Source organism: Muscardinus avellanarius, assembly GCF_963383645.1.
Source record: "Muscardinus avellanarius genome assembly, chromosome: 4".
NCBI classification, from domain to species: domain Eukaryota; kingdom Metazoa; phylum Chordata; class Mammalia; order Rodentia; family Gliridae; genus Muscardinus; species Muscardinus avellanarius.
In genome coordinates this window covers 65,997,374-66,015,161 of record NC_137789.1, presented here as the reverse complement: position 1 = coordinate 66,015,161, position 17,788 = coordinate 65,997,374, and the positions used below count along the sequence as shown (strand labels likewise).

Genomic DNA, 17,788 nt, shown 5'->3' with positions numbered 1-17,788 from the left:
ATGAACCATGAAAATAGGCACTAACCTGTGAGTACAGAGTCTACAACGTTGAGACTTAGGGTAATTTGGCAGCAGACTTAAGAAGAAACTTAATATTCTCTGCCTCTTTATTCCATTCCCTTGTTTGTTCTTTAGATGAAGTTATGGTTTGTGATACAGGAGATTTTCTTGTTTTCTTAGCCTCATTATAGGGACAAGTAGTGGCAGGAAATTTTAAAAAATGGCTCTGGGAAGACAATCTATAAGCAGAGGCGAAGCCAGGAACTGTATAAACTAAATGGAAGTTTTGTTGACCTAACTAATTTCACTAATTTCAATTGAGCTGAGATTGCTTAAAACTGAGCTGCAAAGAAGTTGCTTAAATACAAATGACAAATCGTGTGTGTGTGTGTGTGTGTGTGTGTGTGTGTGTGTGTGTAAACTGGAAATAATTTGTTGTAGACTTTGGGGGAGATGATTCATATTTTAAAGACTCTTAACATTTTAATGAATTATCTTTTTTCTTTCATTCCTCCAATTCATGGGTAAATTTCACACTAAATAAGATCTTAAGAAATAGGAAAATCCATAATGATTATATCCCAGGGAAACTTGCCAGATGTTAATGAATTCACGAATTTCAAGCTTAACTCCTCTAGTGGTGGCTGAGAGGAATGAAATGTGTGCATGATGGAACAGATAGTAGCATGATATATTGATTCACGACCTCAATAGCAACCTAGAATTTTCTGATATAGTTTGGACCTAAATAGGCACGTAACATAAATCATGAAGACAGTGTCGGGTCCTTACTTTCAAACTATGTAGTAAAATAAAGCTGAATATTCTAGTAGGTTGACAAAATTCCTTTTATACCTTGGATAATTTATACTGATACTTCTTTCTTCACTTTCTAGCCTACCATAACTCTTGCAAAATACTCCAATGAAGAATGCCTGAAAACGGGATGTGATGAGTAACCGTGTATTTCTCTGAAATCAGGCCTAAAAAAAATCTCTTGTAAGACATAAAATAATTAAGGTTTTTTAAGGAATTTTTAAATTATTTCCCAGATTGAATATTTCAGAATATGGCACAATTATCTAAAATATTGTTTCAGTTTTATTTTAATTATGCAGAGATTATACAAAATACAACATTTCTGAGTATGGATGTGATACCAAGCTATGAAATGTAAATATTCAGAAATACATTATCACTCTACATGTGCTTAAAAAAAAAAAACAAAACACCTCATTCACAGAGGAGGAGGAGGAGAACAGTACTCAAAAACATATTCTGCTCCTGTACTGGGTAGTTCTTATTTATTGGAGATAACTTGCCAGCACAATGTTGAGAAGATATAAATTTCTTACTCCTATTCCACTTTTTCTTACAGGAAATAGTAACTATCAGTATGTCATAATTACTTCTTCCCATATACAGCGATATATTCTATTAAGCAAAAGAGTTAACATGCCTCGTCTTCCTTACTTTTAAGTTCCTTTGAGTGGACTTCACGGTGATGGAAATGGCCACTCTGGGTTTGCACCTATAGCCTGTCTGTGATGCCCATAAGCCTGGCTGAGTGGGTGCCGCACGGAGATCTGCCGGGGCTGTGTGACTTTCCCACTCGGTCTGCACTCTGAAGCAGGCATACTTTCACCTGCACCCAGGCTCCAGGAGCAGAGGAAAGAGCACTGCTTGCTTTTATTTTATGTGCACTAGGAAATCTACTTATACACTACAATTGCTTTCCTATAAATATTTTGAGTTTCTCTTTGACTAGTGAAGTGGGAAGAAGTTTCATATGAAAAGGCACTTTATTCAGAGATTTTTTTTCTTAATCAGCAAAGCTTCGACTTTTGAGAACCATGATTTTCTATAAACACCAGAAATGAATATACTTACTCTTAGAGAAAAAAAAAACTGGTTATACATTAAAAACAATTACTCTCAACCAAGACATCTTATGTCAGAAATGATTTATATTTATCTATTATCATATATTTCATAGCATTACACATTTTAAAAGGTTTCACTGATACACACTGTAATACTCGCACTAAAAGACAATAATCTATAGCACTTAGTTTTACTTAGTTTCTAAAACTATGTGATAAAAGATCACCATGGTGACTGGGAGCTGATAGCTAAGGGTTTATCAATGGATGGGATTCTAACACGGATAATCCTTTGAACTTCTAGTTAAGCTTATTTTCTGAGTCCATAAATGTCCTAAAACTTAAAAGTAAATAAGCAAAAACACCTATGAAGAAGTATTTTTTCAATAGGCTAAATACAGTGAAAACTAAATACAGTGAAAGATGTAATATGTCCTTCCATGTGCTGTTATAAAATATGTATAACACCTAAATGACTCCAGATAACAGCTAGCAATACATACATGTATCTTCACCTCCTTAGACTTAGCTATATATAGATTAAACACATATTTCTATTTAAAATTGCATAAATATTCATATTAATTATTCAAAAATAATTATAACAGTACTATATTTAAAATGCTATTTGCTCTTTAAGAAAGTAAATAAATTTTATGTACATCTTCCAAATAAGGCTTCATATTTTGTAAACAGTGTTCCTTTTTAACTTATTTATATTTTAATAACAAAAGACACAAGAATATTAGGCATACAAATTATTTTATCTATCTTTAGCAACAATACAGTCCAATGTTTACATTTAAGTACAGTTGGCTGTATTGAGTAATAAAACAGAAAGTAAAAGAAATCATTCTAAATTTTCATTGCATATACAGTAAAGCAATGCAAGCTGATACCATGATAGACATGATCAAAAAGATAAAATTCACTCAAAGGTTAAAAATGTTATGCATACATGTATGTAGATGTAGTATGTGTGTGCATATATATAATCAATGTAAAATAAAACCATGCTATGTAATATAATAATAACCTAGTAAAGTGTAGCTCCTAACTAATGATGAATACTGATTCATACGTCAAATTACCTAAAACGGAAATAGAACAGTAGCTTAATGGATTTGACAACTGAAATCATAACCACCTCATAGCAAAGTGTACGTTGATGAAGAAACAAGGCTCAAAGCAAACAGTGAGAAGGCAGACACTCACCTTCGGTGCCATTGGGAGTCATGGAATTACTATTTATATGAGAGTTATCGAGTTTGGGACCACTGGGGGATTCACTACTACCACTCAGACGGCTATGCGGGCTGGTTAGATCCTGCATTTCCATAGACCTAAAGACAAGAAGCCTTCCATTTGACAGATGTACCAAATTCATAACACCAGTGTTTAATGCGCTAACGACTTGACACCTTCTTTGGAACACACTCTCACAGAAGTCCTATTGTATCTATTTTCTTAGACTCAAAACAGTTAATCTCGAGGTGACTTCAGTCATCTTTTCACTGCATGCACTATCACAGATGTCACTCACTCTACCTACCCAGCCAGGCATTCACATGGAGTTTTTAAAATCTCTCTCATTACCTCTTTCACAGTTTATCAAGTCCTGAGGTCTAATGTTAGACATGACATCTATCTTCATTTTCAAAGAAAAAATAATGCAGTCTTGTTTTCCTCTTATATTAAAAAAAAAATCCCCAAGGCTTTCTTTATCTAGAAAAAAACTGGCAACTATGTAAGCAGCTACAATAGGAATAAATCACTTTTCTATGTAATCTGTTACATCTAATTAATTAGCACTAGGTATTCTCTTATACTTTACCACCCGATTGAAATTTAATGGGTCTCCAAACCAAATAAAACACTTGAAACCTATAGTGTAGTGACAGGGGATGAGATGGTCCTGATGCATGTGTTTACTCTGGCAAACTACTTAATTGTTCCTCTGTTTCCCTTGAAACAAATGCAGCATTAAAACATGATGATGTGGGCTCACTTGTTTGCTTTGTGGATTACATACAGCGTGCCCAATTGAAAAGGGATCAGGCCAACATACAGTGAGTCCCTAGGAGCATTAGCACAAGGCATACCTCAGCTGTCATTTAGGGAAGGAAGGAGGATTCTGCTTAGCGCTACAATTCTGCATTTCTACCATATCAAAACAGCTCAGCCCCCTCTGAAAGGCCAAAAGACTCAGTTTATAAATGGTACAAAACTCACAACTCGGCTTCACAACTGCAGAACTAGATATTTATATTTAACACTCTTACTAATGAAGAGGGGAGAGGATTTACTAGAGGCACATCAAGAAACCATCTGTTTTCTAATTTAAAAGTACAAGGCCCATCTGATTTAACCTTTTTTTGTGCCTTTCTTTAAAAAATTAAATGCATAAGGGGGAGGCTTAATCGACATGTATGAAGCTAATATTTGATATTCACCCCCATTAAGTCAATAAAAGGTGTAGTCATTTTAATTTGGAAGCTGCACTTAAATTGACTATGGCTATTAGTTTTTAAAACAGCCATTTTGCCTCTAAGATGTGTCTTTGCTTCCTTAGATCTTCTGAACTCCCACTAGAAGTGGTTTCAAGTCCAGTTTTTCTTTCCTAATTCTCATTCCACATTCACAGTTCTTGCAACATCAAGAAGTATAACTCATTATCATTCTCAAACCAATTCCTTTCCTACATACTTAAAAATGTTTACAGGCACACGCACGCATGCACATGCACACACACACATACACACACACAGACTGTTAAGTAATTTCCAACTGAGGTTGCAGCTATTAATAGAAATAATTAAGAAATACTAGACAAAAATAGACCTGGGTCACAGAAAGGTAATCTACAAAAATGTCAAATATCAACAATATCCTTACCTGCAACTTGAGGAAACAGCAACATCTGAACTGGTTTGAGATGTTTGCACCTGTGGTCAGGGGTAAAAAAAAAATTAGAAGCTGTTGTTACTGTGCTTGAGTGTCAGCTCTTAATTATATAGAGCACATGGCTGAGACCGACAATGCTCTCTTTTAACCAAAAGAGAAAGAGGAGGACGCTGCCGCAGTGAAAGGCATATTGTCTTTAAGTTGAGGTCTCCACTGTTGTTTCCTCCTGCAGGTCTATCCTCCTCCTCCTCCTCCTCCTCCCCTTCTTGGGGGGAGAGGCAGCCAAATGACGGGATAGTGATTCATCACTGGCCTATGACAGCTGCAAACGGGATTACCCCTCCCCCAATCAACATGCAAAGCAGCCTTGCCCAGGCAGCTTGGAAAAGGTGCTTGGAAAAAAAATAGCTATTAACAAAATGAGCGTGTTTAACAGCAGTAGTTCAAGCAGTAATCCAGCTCAGGCGCTCTCAGAACATCTTTCATCTTCTGTTATCACCAGTTGAAATAGAGCTCCCGCCCACCCCTTTGACTCCTGACAGTTTCTTATCCTTATCATGATGATTTGCTCCTACATTTACTATTTGTCGTGTAACATTCACTAAAACAGCTCCTGGGCACCTTTCAGGCAGCACTGGACTAAGGCTAAATGGCAAAGGCAAATTTTCACACCCAAAGTCCCACCACTGAGCAGTGAGCTTGTTTACCCATGCCCAATTAAAATTCAAAGCAGACTTCTGCAGCTCTTTCCTGCAACATAGGGAGAGTAGATTTTTTTTTTTTCAGCTTCCCATCTTTCAGAAGGAAAAAGAGAATGGGTAGTTGAATAATCAGTTCAGTATCCCGGTTAGCCAGCACGCTAAGTGTCGTTTGTTTCTAGTTGAATCTGTGTGTGGGGGCTTTGCTGAACAACTTCACTAACTTGGTGATGGTCTCAATAGTTACTGTCCTACTTCCAAAGGCAGCTTTTACTGCTGGCAGGTGACAAAGCTCAGGTGAGCTGGGCTGCTGCTGGCTTGCAAGCTCAAGCTAAAGCCTGAATATCAGGAAAGGGCATTCTGCATACGGTTGAAAATGGCTCAGAATTCCAAATCTTTGATGTGCATTTTCATTCAACCTGAACTGACATCAATTAGGACTACAGAACAAAGATGAGAACTGAAACAGTTCAAATGGAATTAAAGTTATTCCGCTAAATATAGTCTGATGAGTCCTGTTATTTTTGAATCGTGATTTGCGAAATTAAGAAACACTACATTTCTAGCAAAAATAAAGCGTCTTAGGTCTTACTGTCTCGGTATAACGTTATGTGAAATTTTTAGGTATGCCCTTATTTAACATGTGCAGGAGAAAAACAATTTTTAAAAGATGCTTGAGTGTTAAGTGGAAATTAAACATTAATGCCTGCAGATGTGCCATTCTGTGATAAAAGATTCCTGCAATTTTTGCTAAAGCTAATGTTCTTACACAAGAATAAATGGTTTCCATTAGAAACTGCAGCAATATACCTCAAGGATAAATTTCTCTTTTTTTTCTCCACCCCCTAACTTTTATACACCTGGAATAAATTATAGGTGAGAACTTAGTTTTAAGAACTCTTTCAGCTTAATTATGTGAGAGAGTATATAAAGCATACTTTCTGTTAAATGATAAAAATCCATTTCCATTTTAACATTAGCTAGAAAGCATAGTGTTGGAAACATAATCTTAGTTTCATTGTGTGCTTTTGAAAGTTTGGTTATATTTGAGGTTTAACCTATCATATCTAAATTTAAAAGTCAAACTGTCGCTTATAAAACATGAACTTCAAAACAAGAATTATTCTAGCGTAGTTCCTTGTTAAAACGCATTTCATAACAATATATTTCTTCTATGCTGGTGCAACTTAGTTTTTACTGTACTTTCATACATTCCTATTTTTGAAAGTCCATATCCATGATGTTCATTTCATTAAGCATACTCCAGATATATTCTTTTGTGTCTCAAGGATTATTTAAACCATGTGTTGTATGTTACTGTATTTTAAAATGACTCTTTAATCAAAATAACTTTAAAACAACTAATCCTCACTTAGGCTGGTCAGCTGAATCCACATCGTGGTCCAGGAAAAATAAATCTACTCTCAAGAATGCGAATGCAGACAACAATTAGACACAGATGTGAGCAAAATTAGTTACAGTTTACAAAATGCTACACTTCACATGCTTTTAGTTTTTTATATGTAGTACAAGATTACAGTGCAATAGGGAAACACAGTCTCATAATGACTTATGTGAAAAGAACACCTATTTCTGATTGGTGTTGATTTTCTCACATGTTTAGCAACATCTGTGAATGTTTCTCTGTTTTAAAGGTCTCAAACCATAATATGTTTCATAAAATAATTAGGGATATTTTCGTTCAAAAGGGAAAAAAATCAATTCCATGATTTCCCAGAAAAGTGCGGTTAGGCATTCATTAAGCTCACGTTTTCTGCTTTACATCCCTAAATCCAATGTTTGTCTCCAGATCTGGTATTTTTAATCCAAGTACTTCTATGAATGCAAAAATATTTCCCATTCCATGGTAAATGGTCATCTTTTAATACAATGAAGTCATTTCACTTCAATGCTTTTAAAAACTCTTTACACAGAACGCACATAGTAGCGTGTTGACAGGGTTGTGAAAATACAAAGAACACAAAGATAGCAGAACTCTTGAGAAGTTAAATTCAAGGGTCCTCAGCAAGTCATTTTGACTTCTGATTAGCTAATGAGGTCTTTTAAGTTTGCCTTTTTTCTAATTAAATTTATAATTCTTCACAGATGGAACTTTTGTTGATGTTCAATTTGTCTCTCTCATTTTGTTAAACCTCACATAGTACTTCGCCAATCCATTGAAGAGCCACATTAAATCTGTTAATACCATGCTCTTCAGCCCCAGAAATTATTTCCAGAAGGCAAACTTGCTTTGAGAGATCATCAAACAAGACTTAAGGTACACATTTTATCACATTTTCCCTACCACAGAGCTCAAGATGCACAGCAAAATTCATGACTTTTGCACTGTTTATTATACTTTGCTAAATTACAAATCAAAAGCATCTGACAGAAGATCATGCACCAAGCCAAAAAGTTAATAATGTTCTGTGAAAAGTAAACTGTAAATGGAAAAGGATTCTAAATCTCAGCAGCACACAGCAAATAAAATGTAGGTACTTGTCCAAATTATGGGTTTTCCGTGGGCTTTTTTTGCTTGCTAGAAGCAATTTTTATAAGATGACTATAATTTAAAATTGTTTTGTAAAACTGAAATTTCCAAAGTGAAAGTACTGAACTTATATAAATAAATAGAATTGGCAGGCCAGATAGTTTTGTCCAACCACAGATCAACCTGGGTATTCCCAAACTTGAAAGACAATGGCAATTTTCTAATCTGAATGTACTTTATAGAGAAGAAAGTACCGTTGTCATAAATCTGCTTTTTAAGCAGAATATATTCCTGCTAACATTTCTCCTCAATCAATGTTACCAATTACAGTGTCAGTGTAACAATAAAAACCTAAAATCTTAAAATAAGTAAAAATTCAAACCTAAAATTAAAACAAACTTCTAGGGCAAGGTAGATGTTTTTGAAATGTTAATGCTACCCTTTTTCATCAAAGATGCCATGAAGTACAAGCTTTAATACTATTACTGATTCTTGTAATTACCTTTGAAAAAACATCCCTTAAAAATGAAGAAATAGAGTTCTTAAGAAATGGAAAACAAGTATTTAAATTACATCAATTCTACCTACAGCTATAAAGGACTGTTTTCAAACTTAGCATTTATTTTAAACATTGATTTAAATATCTTTGCTATCTGGTTAAATAAAAGTGATTTTATTCTTACTGCAAGAAGTTTCTCTTTTTTTCCAGTGTATTCTTATGAAATAAAATTTGCCCCTCAAATGGAAATGTTCTTTTGAGAAAATCATTTATCATGTCTGTGAAACTCACAGCAGTTGACTTCCATTTGGCACTCTAAAACCCGAACAGTGGCTCAATTAGGCGCCTATGTCTGTCACCACGAAGAATTTTCAAAGATTGAAAATCCACGGCTGCTTGCTCACTTAGTGAACACTTCGGGCCTTAGGAGAACTCAAGTATTGAGAAAGTCCAATATCAAATGCTTTAACACACAAAAGCATGTCCTCAAACTCCAAACAGTGAGGGTAAAGGCTCACATGACATAACATAAAGACCTACTCTGAAAAAAAATTACAAAAACAATCCCCAACCTATACAACTATCCTCCAGGCATAACTACTGATTTTTGGTACCCCTTGCCATTTGAAAAAAATGAAACATGAAAATGCTTGTCGAAATTCAGTGACAGCTCTGAATCTATCGAATTCTTGTAAATGCTATGCTTAAATGCGTTCAAAAACTCCTCCCAAGAAATATGTCCAGAAATCATTAGCAACTCATATTCTGATTTCGGCTGGCAATCACCTAAAATAATTCAAAAGTTAAAGAATCTGAATTTTAACCTCAAGGTCCATTCAAGTCACCTAAAGTGCCAATATGTGATGAATTCATTAGTTGGGCAAATGTTTATTGTAAACACCGGTTGCAGATGAGCCTGTTTAATATAGTGTTTGGGAAATATGCTTATAGAAGCAAAGGGATTTCTTTCCTTAAACAGTGGTATCAGTTCATTTTTATCAGTTGTCCTTTCAAATGTTAAACCTCCCATTTTTTTTTTTTTCCATATCAACCTAAACTGCATCGGAAAAGTCACCTGTGAGTTAAAATGCACGTATATATAGCATCGCTCAATCTCACACAATAATATTTAAGGTTTGTGCAATTCAAGAGACAAGCGAAGTAATCTCCCTACAAGACTATGGCCCTGTATTACGCTTCTTTATATAGATCATAAAAATAATTGTTAGCAATTAACTTGTAATTATCTCAATGATCCTAAGCGCTCAGATAATTCGGAGGTTAAAAATTATATGCTCATGATGGAACCCTGTGGCTACTAAGTTCTAGGTACCAAGTGTCATAACCCCCCCCCCCGTGCCATTTTTTTTCTCCCCCCACCCCTTACTTACTTACTTTCTTTCTTTCTTTTAAAACAAATCAAAACAATACTTAAGCCCTGCTGTTATCTCGGGCTGCGCCCGCCCCCAAAACAGCTGCGGTCAGTCCCTACAGTTTTCCTGGCAGCGCCGGCTGGTACTCACAGCGTTCGGGTCCGCCGCATCCAGCCGCTCCCCGTGCTCCCTCCCGGCGTCCTGGGTCAGCGCGCGGCGGCGCCGGGCATCCTCCCGGGCGGGCGGCGGGCGGGCGCGGGGTGCTCAGCGGAGCCGCGGGGCCGGGGCGAGCCGGGCGAGGACGCGCGCCCCCGGGAGGACCCCGCCGCGGGGGCCGGCGGCAGGAAGGCTCACAGTCGGAAGTGGCGCTGGAGAGTTTCTGCCCCGCTCCAAGCGCGGAGCCATGGGCTCCCACCGCGCGGCTGGGCGGCAGCTCTGAGCCCTGCGCCCGCTCCCCGCCGAACGGCAGCCGCAGATAACATCTGAGAGCCCTAGACAAAGAAACGGCAGAATCGCATCCCTCGATTTGTTTGCGCAGCCTTGTAGGTCTGCCCAGGAAGCCTCGGGGCTTTTTGTTTTGTTTTGTTTTTGCAACGCAAACCACAGCTATTCTCTTGTCCCAACCTTATTGGTTTAAACGCAACAATCGAAAGGGGCACTGCTCTGTCTGACTCAACCTAACTGCTTTAAAAAAAAAATTATTATGTAAATGAACGCGCCCCATGCTATCTGAATCAACAGCTGTGTGAGAATAACTTCTTCTGCGAGACACTGTCAACACATGCATCCTCCTGCAGCAGTGGCTCCCAATTAAGATCTTTGGGGAATAGTTAGCTACAAGTTATCTTTTACAGTTTTCCAAAACTTTTTTTCGGTCCCTGAAACTTAGGGAATCGATACTTTCAGATTTTTTTTTTTTTTTCCCTCCTAATGTGCCTACCTACTAACAGGTCTGGGGAAAGATAACAAGTAGAATAGCTGTTTCCACTAAGAGGGGAGAGAAAAAGCTAACGTGTAAGTTGTTATCAGTTCAACAATGCAAGCCTGGCTCAGGGCTCTGCAATGATTTCTAGGGTGGCAAGTCTTCAATGGACAATCCTTTGGATACGAACCAGACAGTATTTCAGTGTTCATAGTTTTAAATGAGGTTTGAGGAAAAGATTCGTTGTACCTAGAATGCTTTCCTTACAGCCCATTGTTAAAAACTAAACTAAACTCAGAATCTGCATGTACGTGATAATGTAAAGCACCTTAGAGAGCTGAGCTTCAGTTCAGCTACCATGCTGTTTTTTGGACAAATGAATGACTTCATTTATAAGACCAATGGCTTAACCATTATGTTTATTTCAGATGTTTAAAGAAGGTGCCACTTACGTGGACTAATTTAGATGGGATTTTAATTTGCCAATCTCATGCCATAGTTCAGATACAGATGTTTATTTTGATACTGGTCACTCATCATAATCAATTTTGCACGCTAAAACAAAATCTTTATACCCGTTGGATTTTTCTTAAAACTGTTTCGTCACTACCAATAATGCTATTCTATTTATTTAGATTTTTATTAAAACTCAAAGCATCCCCTTTTTAAAGGCTCTCACCTTGGTATGAATATTTTTTAAATCACAGAAAGTTCTTTAATAATCTTTAATGAATATAATACGTTTCTAGGGCATCAACTAATAAAGCAGATAGATACAGTCTTACCTTTGTTTTGCTAATTTGTAAATGAAAGCACCATCCCCTTGCAAACAAAGACAGAACAAAAAGCTTCTAATGATCAAAATTCAATGCAAGCTTTTCCCCCTCTCCACTCCTCTCACCAAAGGATGCCAGGCTAAATTCCTCAGAAGAGAGCACTTTGTCAAACCTATGAGACAGCTTAAACTGCAAACTCACCTAGGATTGTATTTTGGATAGGACCAGCAAGGAATTATGGGCTAGGCATCTACCATATTTGGGAAGTCAGGTCAAAAACAGTTGATTGCTATTGGATCTGTTCATATATGCAGCAGAAATAGAATTACATTACCACCTACAGCACTCTCATACTTGCAGTATCATTTATTCAATACACTAAAGTCTATATGTAGAAAACAAAATATGGGATATAATGGGGGGGGGGTTCTAGTGCTATCAGATAAAACAGTGCTACGTTAATTCATTCTGTGATATCAAACGCCCACACAGTGACTGCTTTTGCAATCAGATTTATTACTAAGTTCTATAAAATATAAAGTTTGAGGTGTAGGTTGGAGAACTAAATCTTGTTTGAAACTTTACAGTCAGCTATTATACTCATGCTTCCCATAGCTTAAAATTTATTTTAGATATATGAGGCAGAAATGTTATTTTTTCTGATTCATGAAAGATTATATTGGCAAATCCAGAATACTTGAAGCTAAAAACAGAAGTATCACGTAAAGTATGTCACCTTTACATGGAAAAAATTTGCCTATATTATAGCCAAATTTATATTACATGTGCTTTTATATTGAAATTCAATTATTTTTATTTATACAACCAAATAAAATACCATTCAAAATACATGGTAGAAGAAAATGTAAAAATCGTGATTAATTTAATGTGATCACTAATTGACATGCTTTAGCTCACATTTCCTAATTATGTGACAAAGAGTTTAGTCAGTGGCTAAAAGTAATATTTATTTACATATTTACCACTTTTAAATAGTTCCTTTTTTCCTAAAGCAAAACTAGATGGATTAAAAACAATCACATATTATTCCATAAATTTTTTCTGGTTACTACTTCTAAATACCAAATGTATAACAATTACTATTACATACAACTTAAGCCAAAAAAAGCAGTATTCTATAACTAACCAAAATTTAAGACATTACTAATAAGACTCAGTTTTTAGTGTACTGTTATTTTCCTATTTTTCAAATATTTAAGAACCTATAATTACATAACTTAGCCATATACTCTTAAGGACTTTTCGCTAAATATAGTCATACAAATTTCAAGAAAATTTTGGAAAATTTGTCACTAGTAAAGCTAGGTAGTAGAAGAAAATGTAGTTATATTTGCTGCAGAAATCTCAACATATAAATGTATGAATAAGGGTTTAAATTTTTTCTAATATGCCTTTTCCCCTATAAAACAATATATATATATGTATATATATATATATATATATAATTTTATCTGAAAAATAAAACATTTGAAATATTCAACTATAATGAAACACTTGAGTACCCTCAATGAAATATAAAGTTCTTTTCTATATTGTACCTCCAAATAGACTTTATCTGACAGAGCTGGCTGTTACCCGGATGCAGTTATGTAGGAGAAGTCTACAATTTTGATAGAATTTTTAAATTAGCAGAGAATCTTAAGTAAAAGCATGATAAAAAGATAAACAAATGTCCTTAATTAAAAGAGAAAGAAAGAAGGGTAGATAGAAAGGACTCAGCAATATAAAAAGTAACTTGGCATTTTTCTAAAACTAAACGTATTATTCACAGTTGGCTAATCAAATTAAACATAATAGATACACTGAAAAAAACAAAGAATAAAATACAGTGTCTCTTTCCCTTTTCCATCCCAGGAACAACAATAAAGTTCATTGAATAGTTGTAACCTTTCAATCAAGATGAACTTTTCTTCTATTTATATTGACTTGAGAAAATTTCAGGATTAAGCATGTATGCTATGATCATCCCTTCACTAATTCCCATGTTCCTCCAATTCTTATGAAATGATTATTTCTCATAAGTATAATGGTAGAGTCAGTTGCAAAATATAATTAGCACTTAAAAACTTTGCTTTTTCTCCATAAAGCAAAATGCTACTCATTATTTTCTCCCGTGTTACTAAAATCAACACTATCTGGAAAGATGAAGCATTTTGCAACTCAAACTGCTCAAAATAGAATAGCAAATAGAGTATTTCAAGAGACTGTCCTAGTCCTGCTTCCTGGTGAGATTCTCTTCCTTGTGGCCTATTCCATGGTACTGTATTCATGGCTTCTTTGTGAAGTTTTTGGATCCATGTCTAGATGGCGGAGATTATGACACTTGTTGGCATTTGGAATGGCCACGTCCACGACCTGTGCTTTCCCTGCTGGAGTGAGACTTACAATGAGGGTCCTGCTCTCAATACCCTTCTGTTGAAATGCAACCAAGTAAAACATCCTCTATTTATTTGAAGAATGATATTAAATCTGCCAAACTAAATGTCTACCAGTATTTTTCTAAATGCTTTCCATTCAAACTCCAACATGAATAGCTTTTAAGAATAAATTTAAGGAGGCAATTACTATTAACTATACTATGGAAAATTATTTTCATAAATATTACGTCTTTATACAACACAATATGAAAATAGAACCTATTTCCTGACCTCCTAATAAATACGCTGGCCATTACATATGAATCATAACCATTTATTTATGTAGGGTGGAAAACTTGTTATCCTATGTAGTAATGACTGCCTCTCGGATGTTTTTTAAGACAATTATTATTCTTAATAGGAACTTTGAGTAGCACTTCTTAAAACTAATAATGATGGCAAAGACAGTGACAGATGTTTCAGGAAAGGACATGAGATTAGATGATAAAGGCACTTTAAGGAGAATATGACACAACAGGTTTTCCATTTAAAAATCAACTGATTTTTCCACATATGTAAATAATGGGTCTTGGAAGGATATGTTTAATTTCAGCGGTAAGCTCTTTGCCTTCTCACAGTAGAATGGATTATTGTTGACATGGAGCAACCTAGAAAAACCTAGGTTGTCTCCTCTTCAACTTTTTTTTTTTTTTTTTTTTTTTATCTAAACCATGGGAAAAACCAACCTTGTCAGCACCTTCCATAACATGTTAAGAGAATCTGGAAATTTACTTTGTGTTTTTCAGGTTTTATGACAGCTGAATTCACAATTTTTAAATTCTTCAGAAACAATGAATAGCTCATGGAAGAAGGAAGGGGGTTAATTAGCAATTATTACGTGCTGACTATGTGCCAGTAATAGTGCTGAGCATTTCATGTTTTTATAAATCCTGCTTTTTAAAAAATATGAAGGTTTATTAACCTCACTGATTATTTGTTCTGGAATCTGCCTCATTTTCCTAGCACTATCAAAGTCACCTCCAAACAGTAGGTGGAGCACTGGGACATTAATGGCTCCTGGTTTTATCATCATTTTGGAGCAAGATGAAATTTAAGAAAGTAAGTCCAGAAAGTTGTGTGACATATTGCAATGATATATATCAAACATATAGATATATTATCAAGGTAATACATCTATATATTGGTATAGGTCAAGCTGATAGATATTATGTAATACCCGATTATTTATAAACGCATATTGCAAGTTAGCTTACAGGTGAAAAATAAAAGTACAAGAAATGGTCAGCAATAAAAAGAAATATGAAAAGTCTCTAAACTTTAAGTTATAAAAGCATAACATATGCTTTTTTTTTCATTTTTATCTAAAGTAGATTTTCTTCCGAAAGTAGGACTTACAGATAACCCAACCTTTTCCTTATTCTAAAAGGAGAGTCAAAGCTTCTAATTTACAATAAGCAATTACATGGATAACTTGCTTCGTGATTGTATCAGGTTCTTTCCCTTTGCCTTTCTTAATTTGAGTTATCCAATGTGATATACTTTGATCTTAATTGCTACTATATAATAAACACTTGATTTGTTCACTGAGGAAATAATTATATTCAAACTGTGCTCCAAGTTTCCTGATGCTTTTGGAGGGAGAGTTTAAGTCTTCAGAATCAAGAAACTATTACTGTTACAAAGAAATTGCCATGGAAGGGGGGTTGCCCAAACCTAATAACCTATAAAATTTTTCTTCCTTCAGGCAGCTCTAACTTTCCCCCCTCTAGTCTCCCAAATCGGGGGAGTGGGGGAAGGGTAACCTCTAAAGCTGTTTTAGACAGAAGGTCACAATTCAAAGGGCCAGTAATTTAATCCAGTGCACTGCAATCACACTGCTGTTGGAAATAAAACCAGAAGCATCGTTATTCTAATGTTTTTATTAAGCAAAATTGATAAGTATTCTGAGTGGAGGTTTCTCTCCACTGTAGAGTTTAGCTACAATCATACTTGCAGGCAATCAAGTTGCCTTAGGGCCTCAAATTTTATTTTAGTATGCTGTGGAGCACACACAAAGACAGTAGATTGGCCATTACATACTAAGAAAAACAATCTTCAGTTTTTTCAAATATTTAAAGAGTGTACCTTTCCAAGATCAATCTGTATATAAGATTAAATATATATATTTTTATCTTTAGGCACTTATGATGAACAAGAATACTTCTTTTAGGCTGCTTCATCTTTAGAGTATTTTACTGATTACTTAAATTCATGATTCAGGTTCTTTAAATAAAAAAAAATCAAAGTCCAGAAGTCTCCGCTGCCCCTTCTGGGAATTCTGTTTTAATATCACCCATAATCTGGTTTACTTGAATTGTAGAGTAAGACAAAGTCAAGGGTCTGGGCTTTAGCGAGTTAGTATATCATAAATGAGTAAGGTTCTTAAAAAGTAGTGCCCTTGTTGATAGGGAGTTACAGGCTAGTGGCTTATTTTTTTAATCAATACAAGAAAAAACAAATAGTTTACCAAGAGGTCAGAGTGCCGGTGGAGGAGCCCTCTACTCTGTGATTCTCATTGACAACCCCTGTTGAAAGGTCCGCAAAGCCCCCATTAGCCGGGGTCTCCTGGGATGGCTGTTCACTTTCCTTCCTGTCCTTCCCGAGGACAATCCTCCCTGGCAGCAAGAGTGGATAGAGAGGGCAAAGGAGGAGGTGATGGGGATTGGACTAAAACAAAGCAGGACAAGAAAAAGATTATTCTTGACAATAATCAGAAAACTGCTCAAGGACTCAGGCCTTTTAAAAAGAATGAATTCCTTTGGCTTAGAAATTCTAAGGGAAAGAGATCATGTTTTTAGACATGCAAATTTTCTACCTTTTAAGTAGACAATGCCATCACTGGTATCTCCAAATTTTTGTATCTGACAGATCTAAAAATTAAATATAGATGACCTATATTCCACAAGTACATTAAGTTATGATTTATTAGTAATGACTCTTAAAGAGGATAAATTAGATTTTTCTCCAAATCATGGCTATTATCAATCTATGAATGACCTATACATGAAAAAAAAATAAAAGCATTTGATGAGACACTTCATACCGACATCTCCCTGTTGTAGTATAGGACCTATACTATTCTATCTATATTCTTGGATTTTATAGCCACCATTGTTTCATGCTATTCTTAAATGTGTGGAATTATCAATATCTATCTATAGTTAAAAGCACTTATTAGACTAAAACAAGTGCATGCCTATTATTCTAGTATTTTGGAGGCCAAGATAGGAGGACCACCACTGGTGCAAGGACAGCCTCAGCAACCTAGCAAGACCCTGTTTCAAAACAAAAAATAAAATGGACTGGGAGTGTAGCTAAAGGTAGAATGCCCCTGGGTTCAATCCCTGGTAACACACACACACACACACACACACACACACACACACACACCATGCACAAGAGCACTAGAGATTTAAATAAATGTTAATTCTGGCTTTGGCTTGGGTTTTCTCTGAGCCTTTTGTTATCAGTTACTTATCTTTTCAATTTATAATCTGTAGAATGGATAACAATGGATGTGAGGTTAACCACTCTTATCAAAACAGCACAGGAATGAAAATGTTTACTGCTGTGGTAAAGCTCACACAGATGGTAAAATAAAAACAGAAAACTGAATTTCAACTCAATTTAATGAGTGAAGAATGAATGCCCAGATAGGGAATGGTTAATTTTTAAGGTTTAGTACAATTTGGCACACATAGTAGGTACTCTATAGGTGCTAGTTAAGTGATTATTTAAATTAATTAATCTATTCCAGGCTACTTGATGAAACATTGCCCTGGTTTGTGAAAGAAAAAATTTCCC

The 17,788-nt window shown here is 35.5% G+C and overlaps 1 protein-coding gene across 9 annotated transcripts in view; it reads right to left on the bottom strand.

The window, feature by feature from the left end:
* Nucleotides 1-17,788, bottom strand: part of EYA1 (EYA transcriptional coactivator and phosphatase 1) — a gene marked incomplete at both ends in the record, with an annotated part of 350,889 nt that overhangs the window by 157,542 nt on the left and 175,559 nt on the right. For 4 of the 9 annotated variants that reach the window (XM_080694450.1, XM_080694449.1, XM_080694451.1 and 1 more), the window contains one exon: nucleotides 3,099-3,222. In XM_080694450.1, the coding sequence (XP_080550576.1) occupies nucleotides 3,099-3,222 (124 nt within the window). Of the gene's footprint in view, nucleotides 1-3,098; nucleotides 3,227-4,778; nucleotides 4,829-11,555; nucleotides 11,583-17,788 lie in introns of those variants that run through there. The other 5 variants (XM_080694448.1, XM_080694452.1, XM_080694453.1 and 2 more) reach the window with 3 other exon arrangements.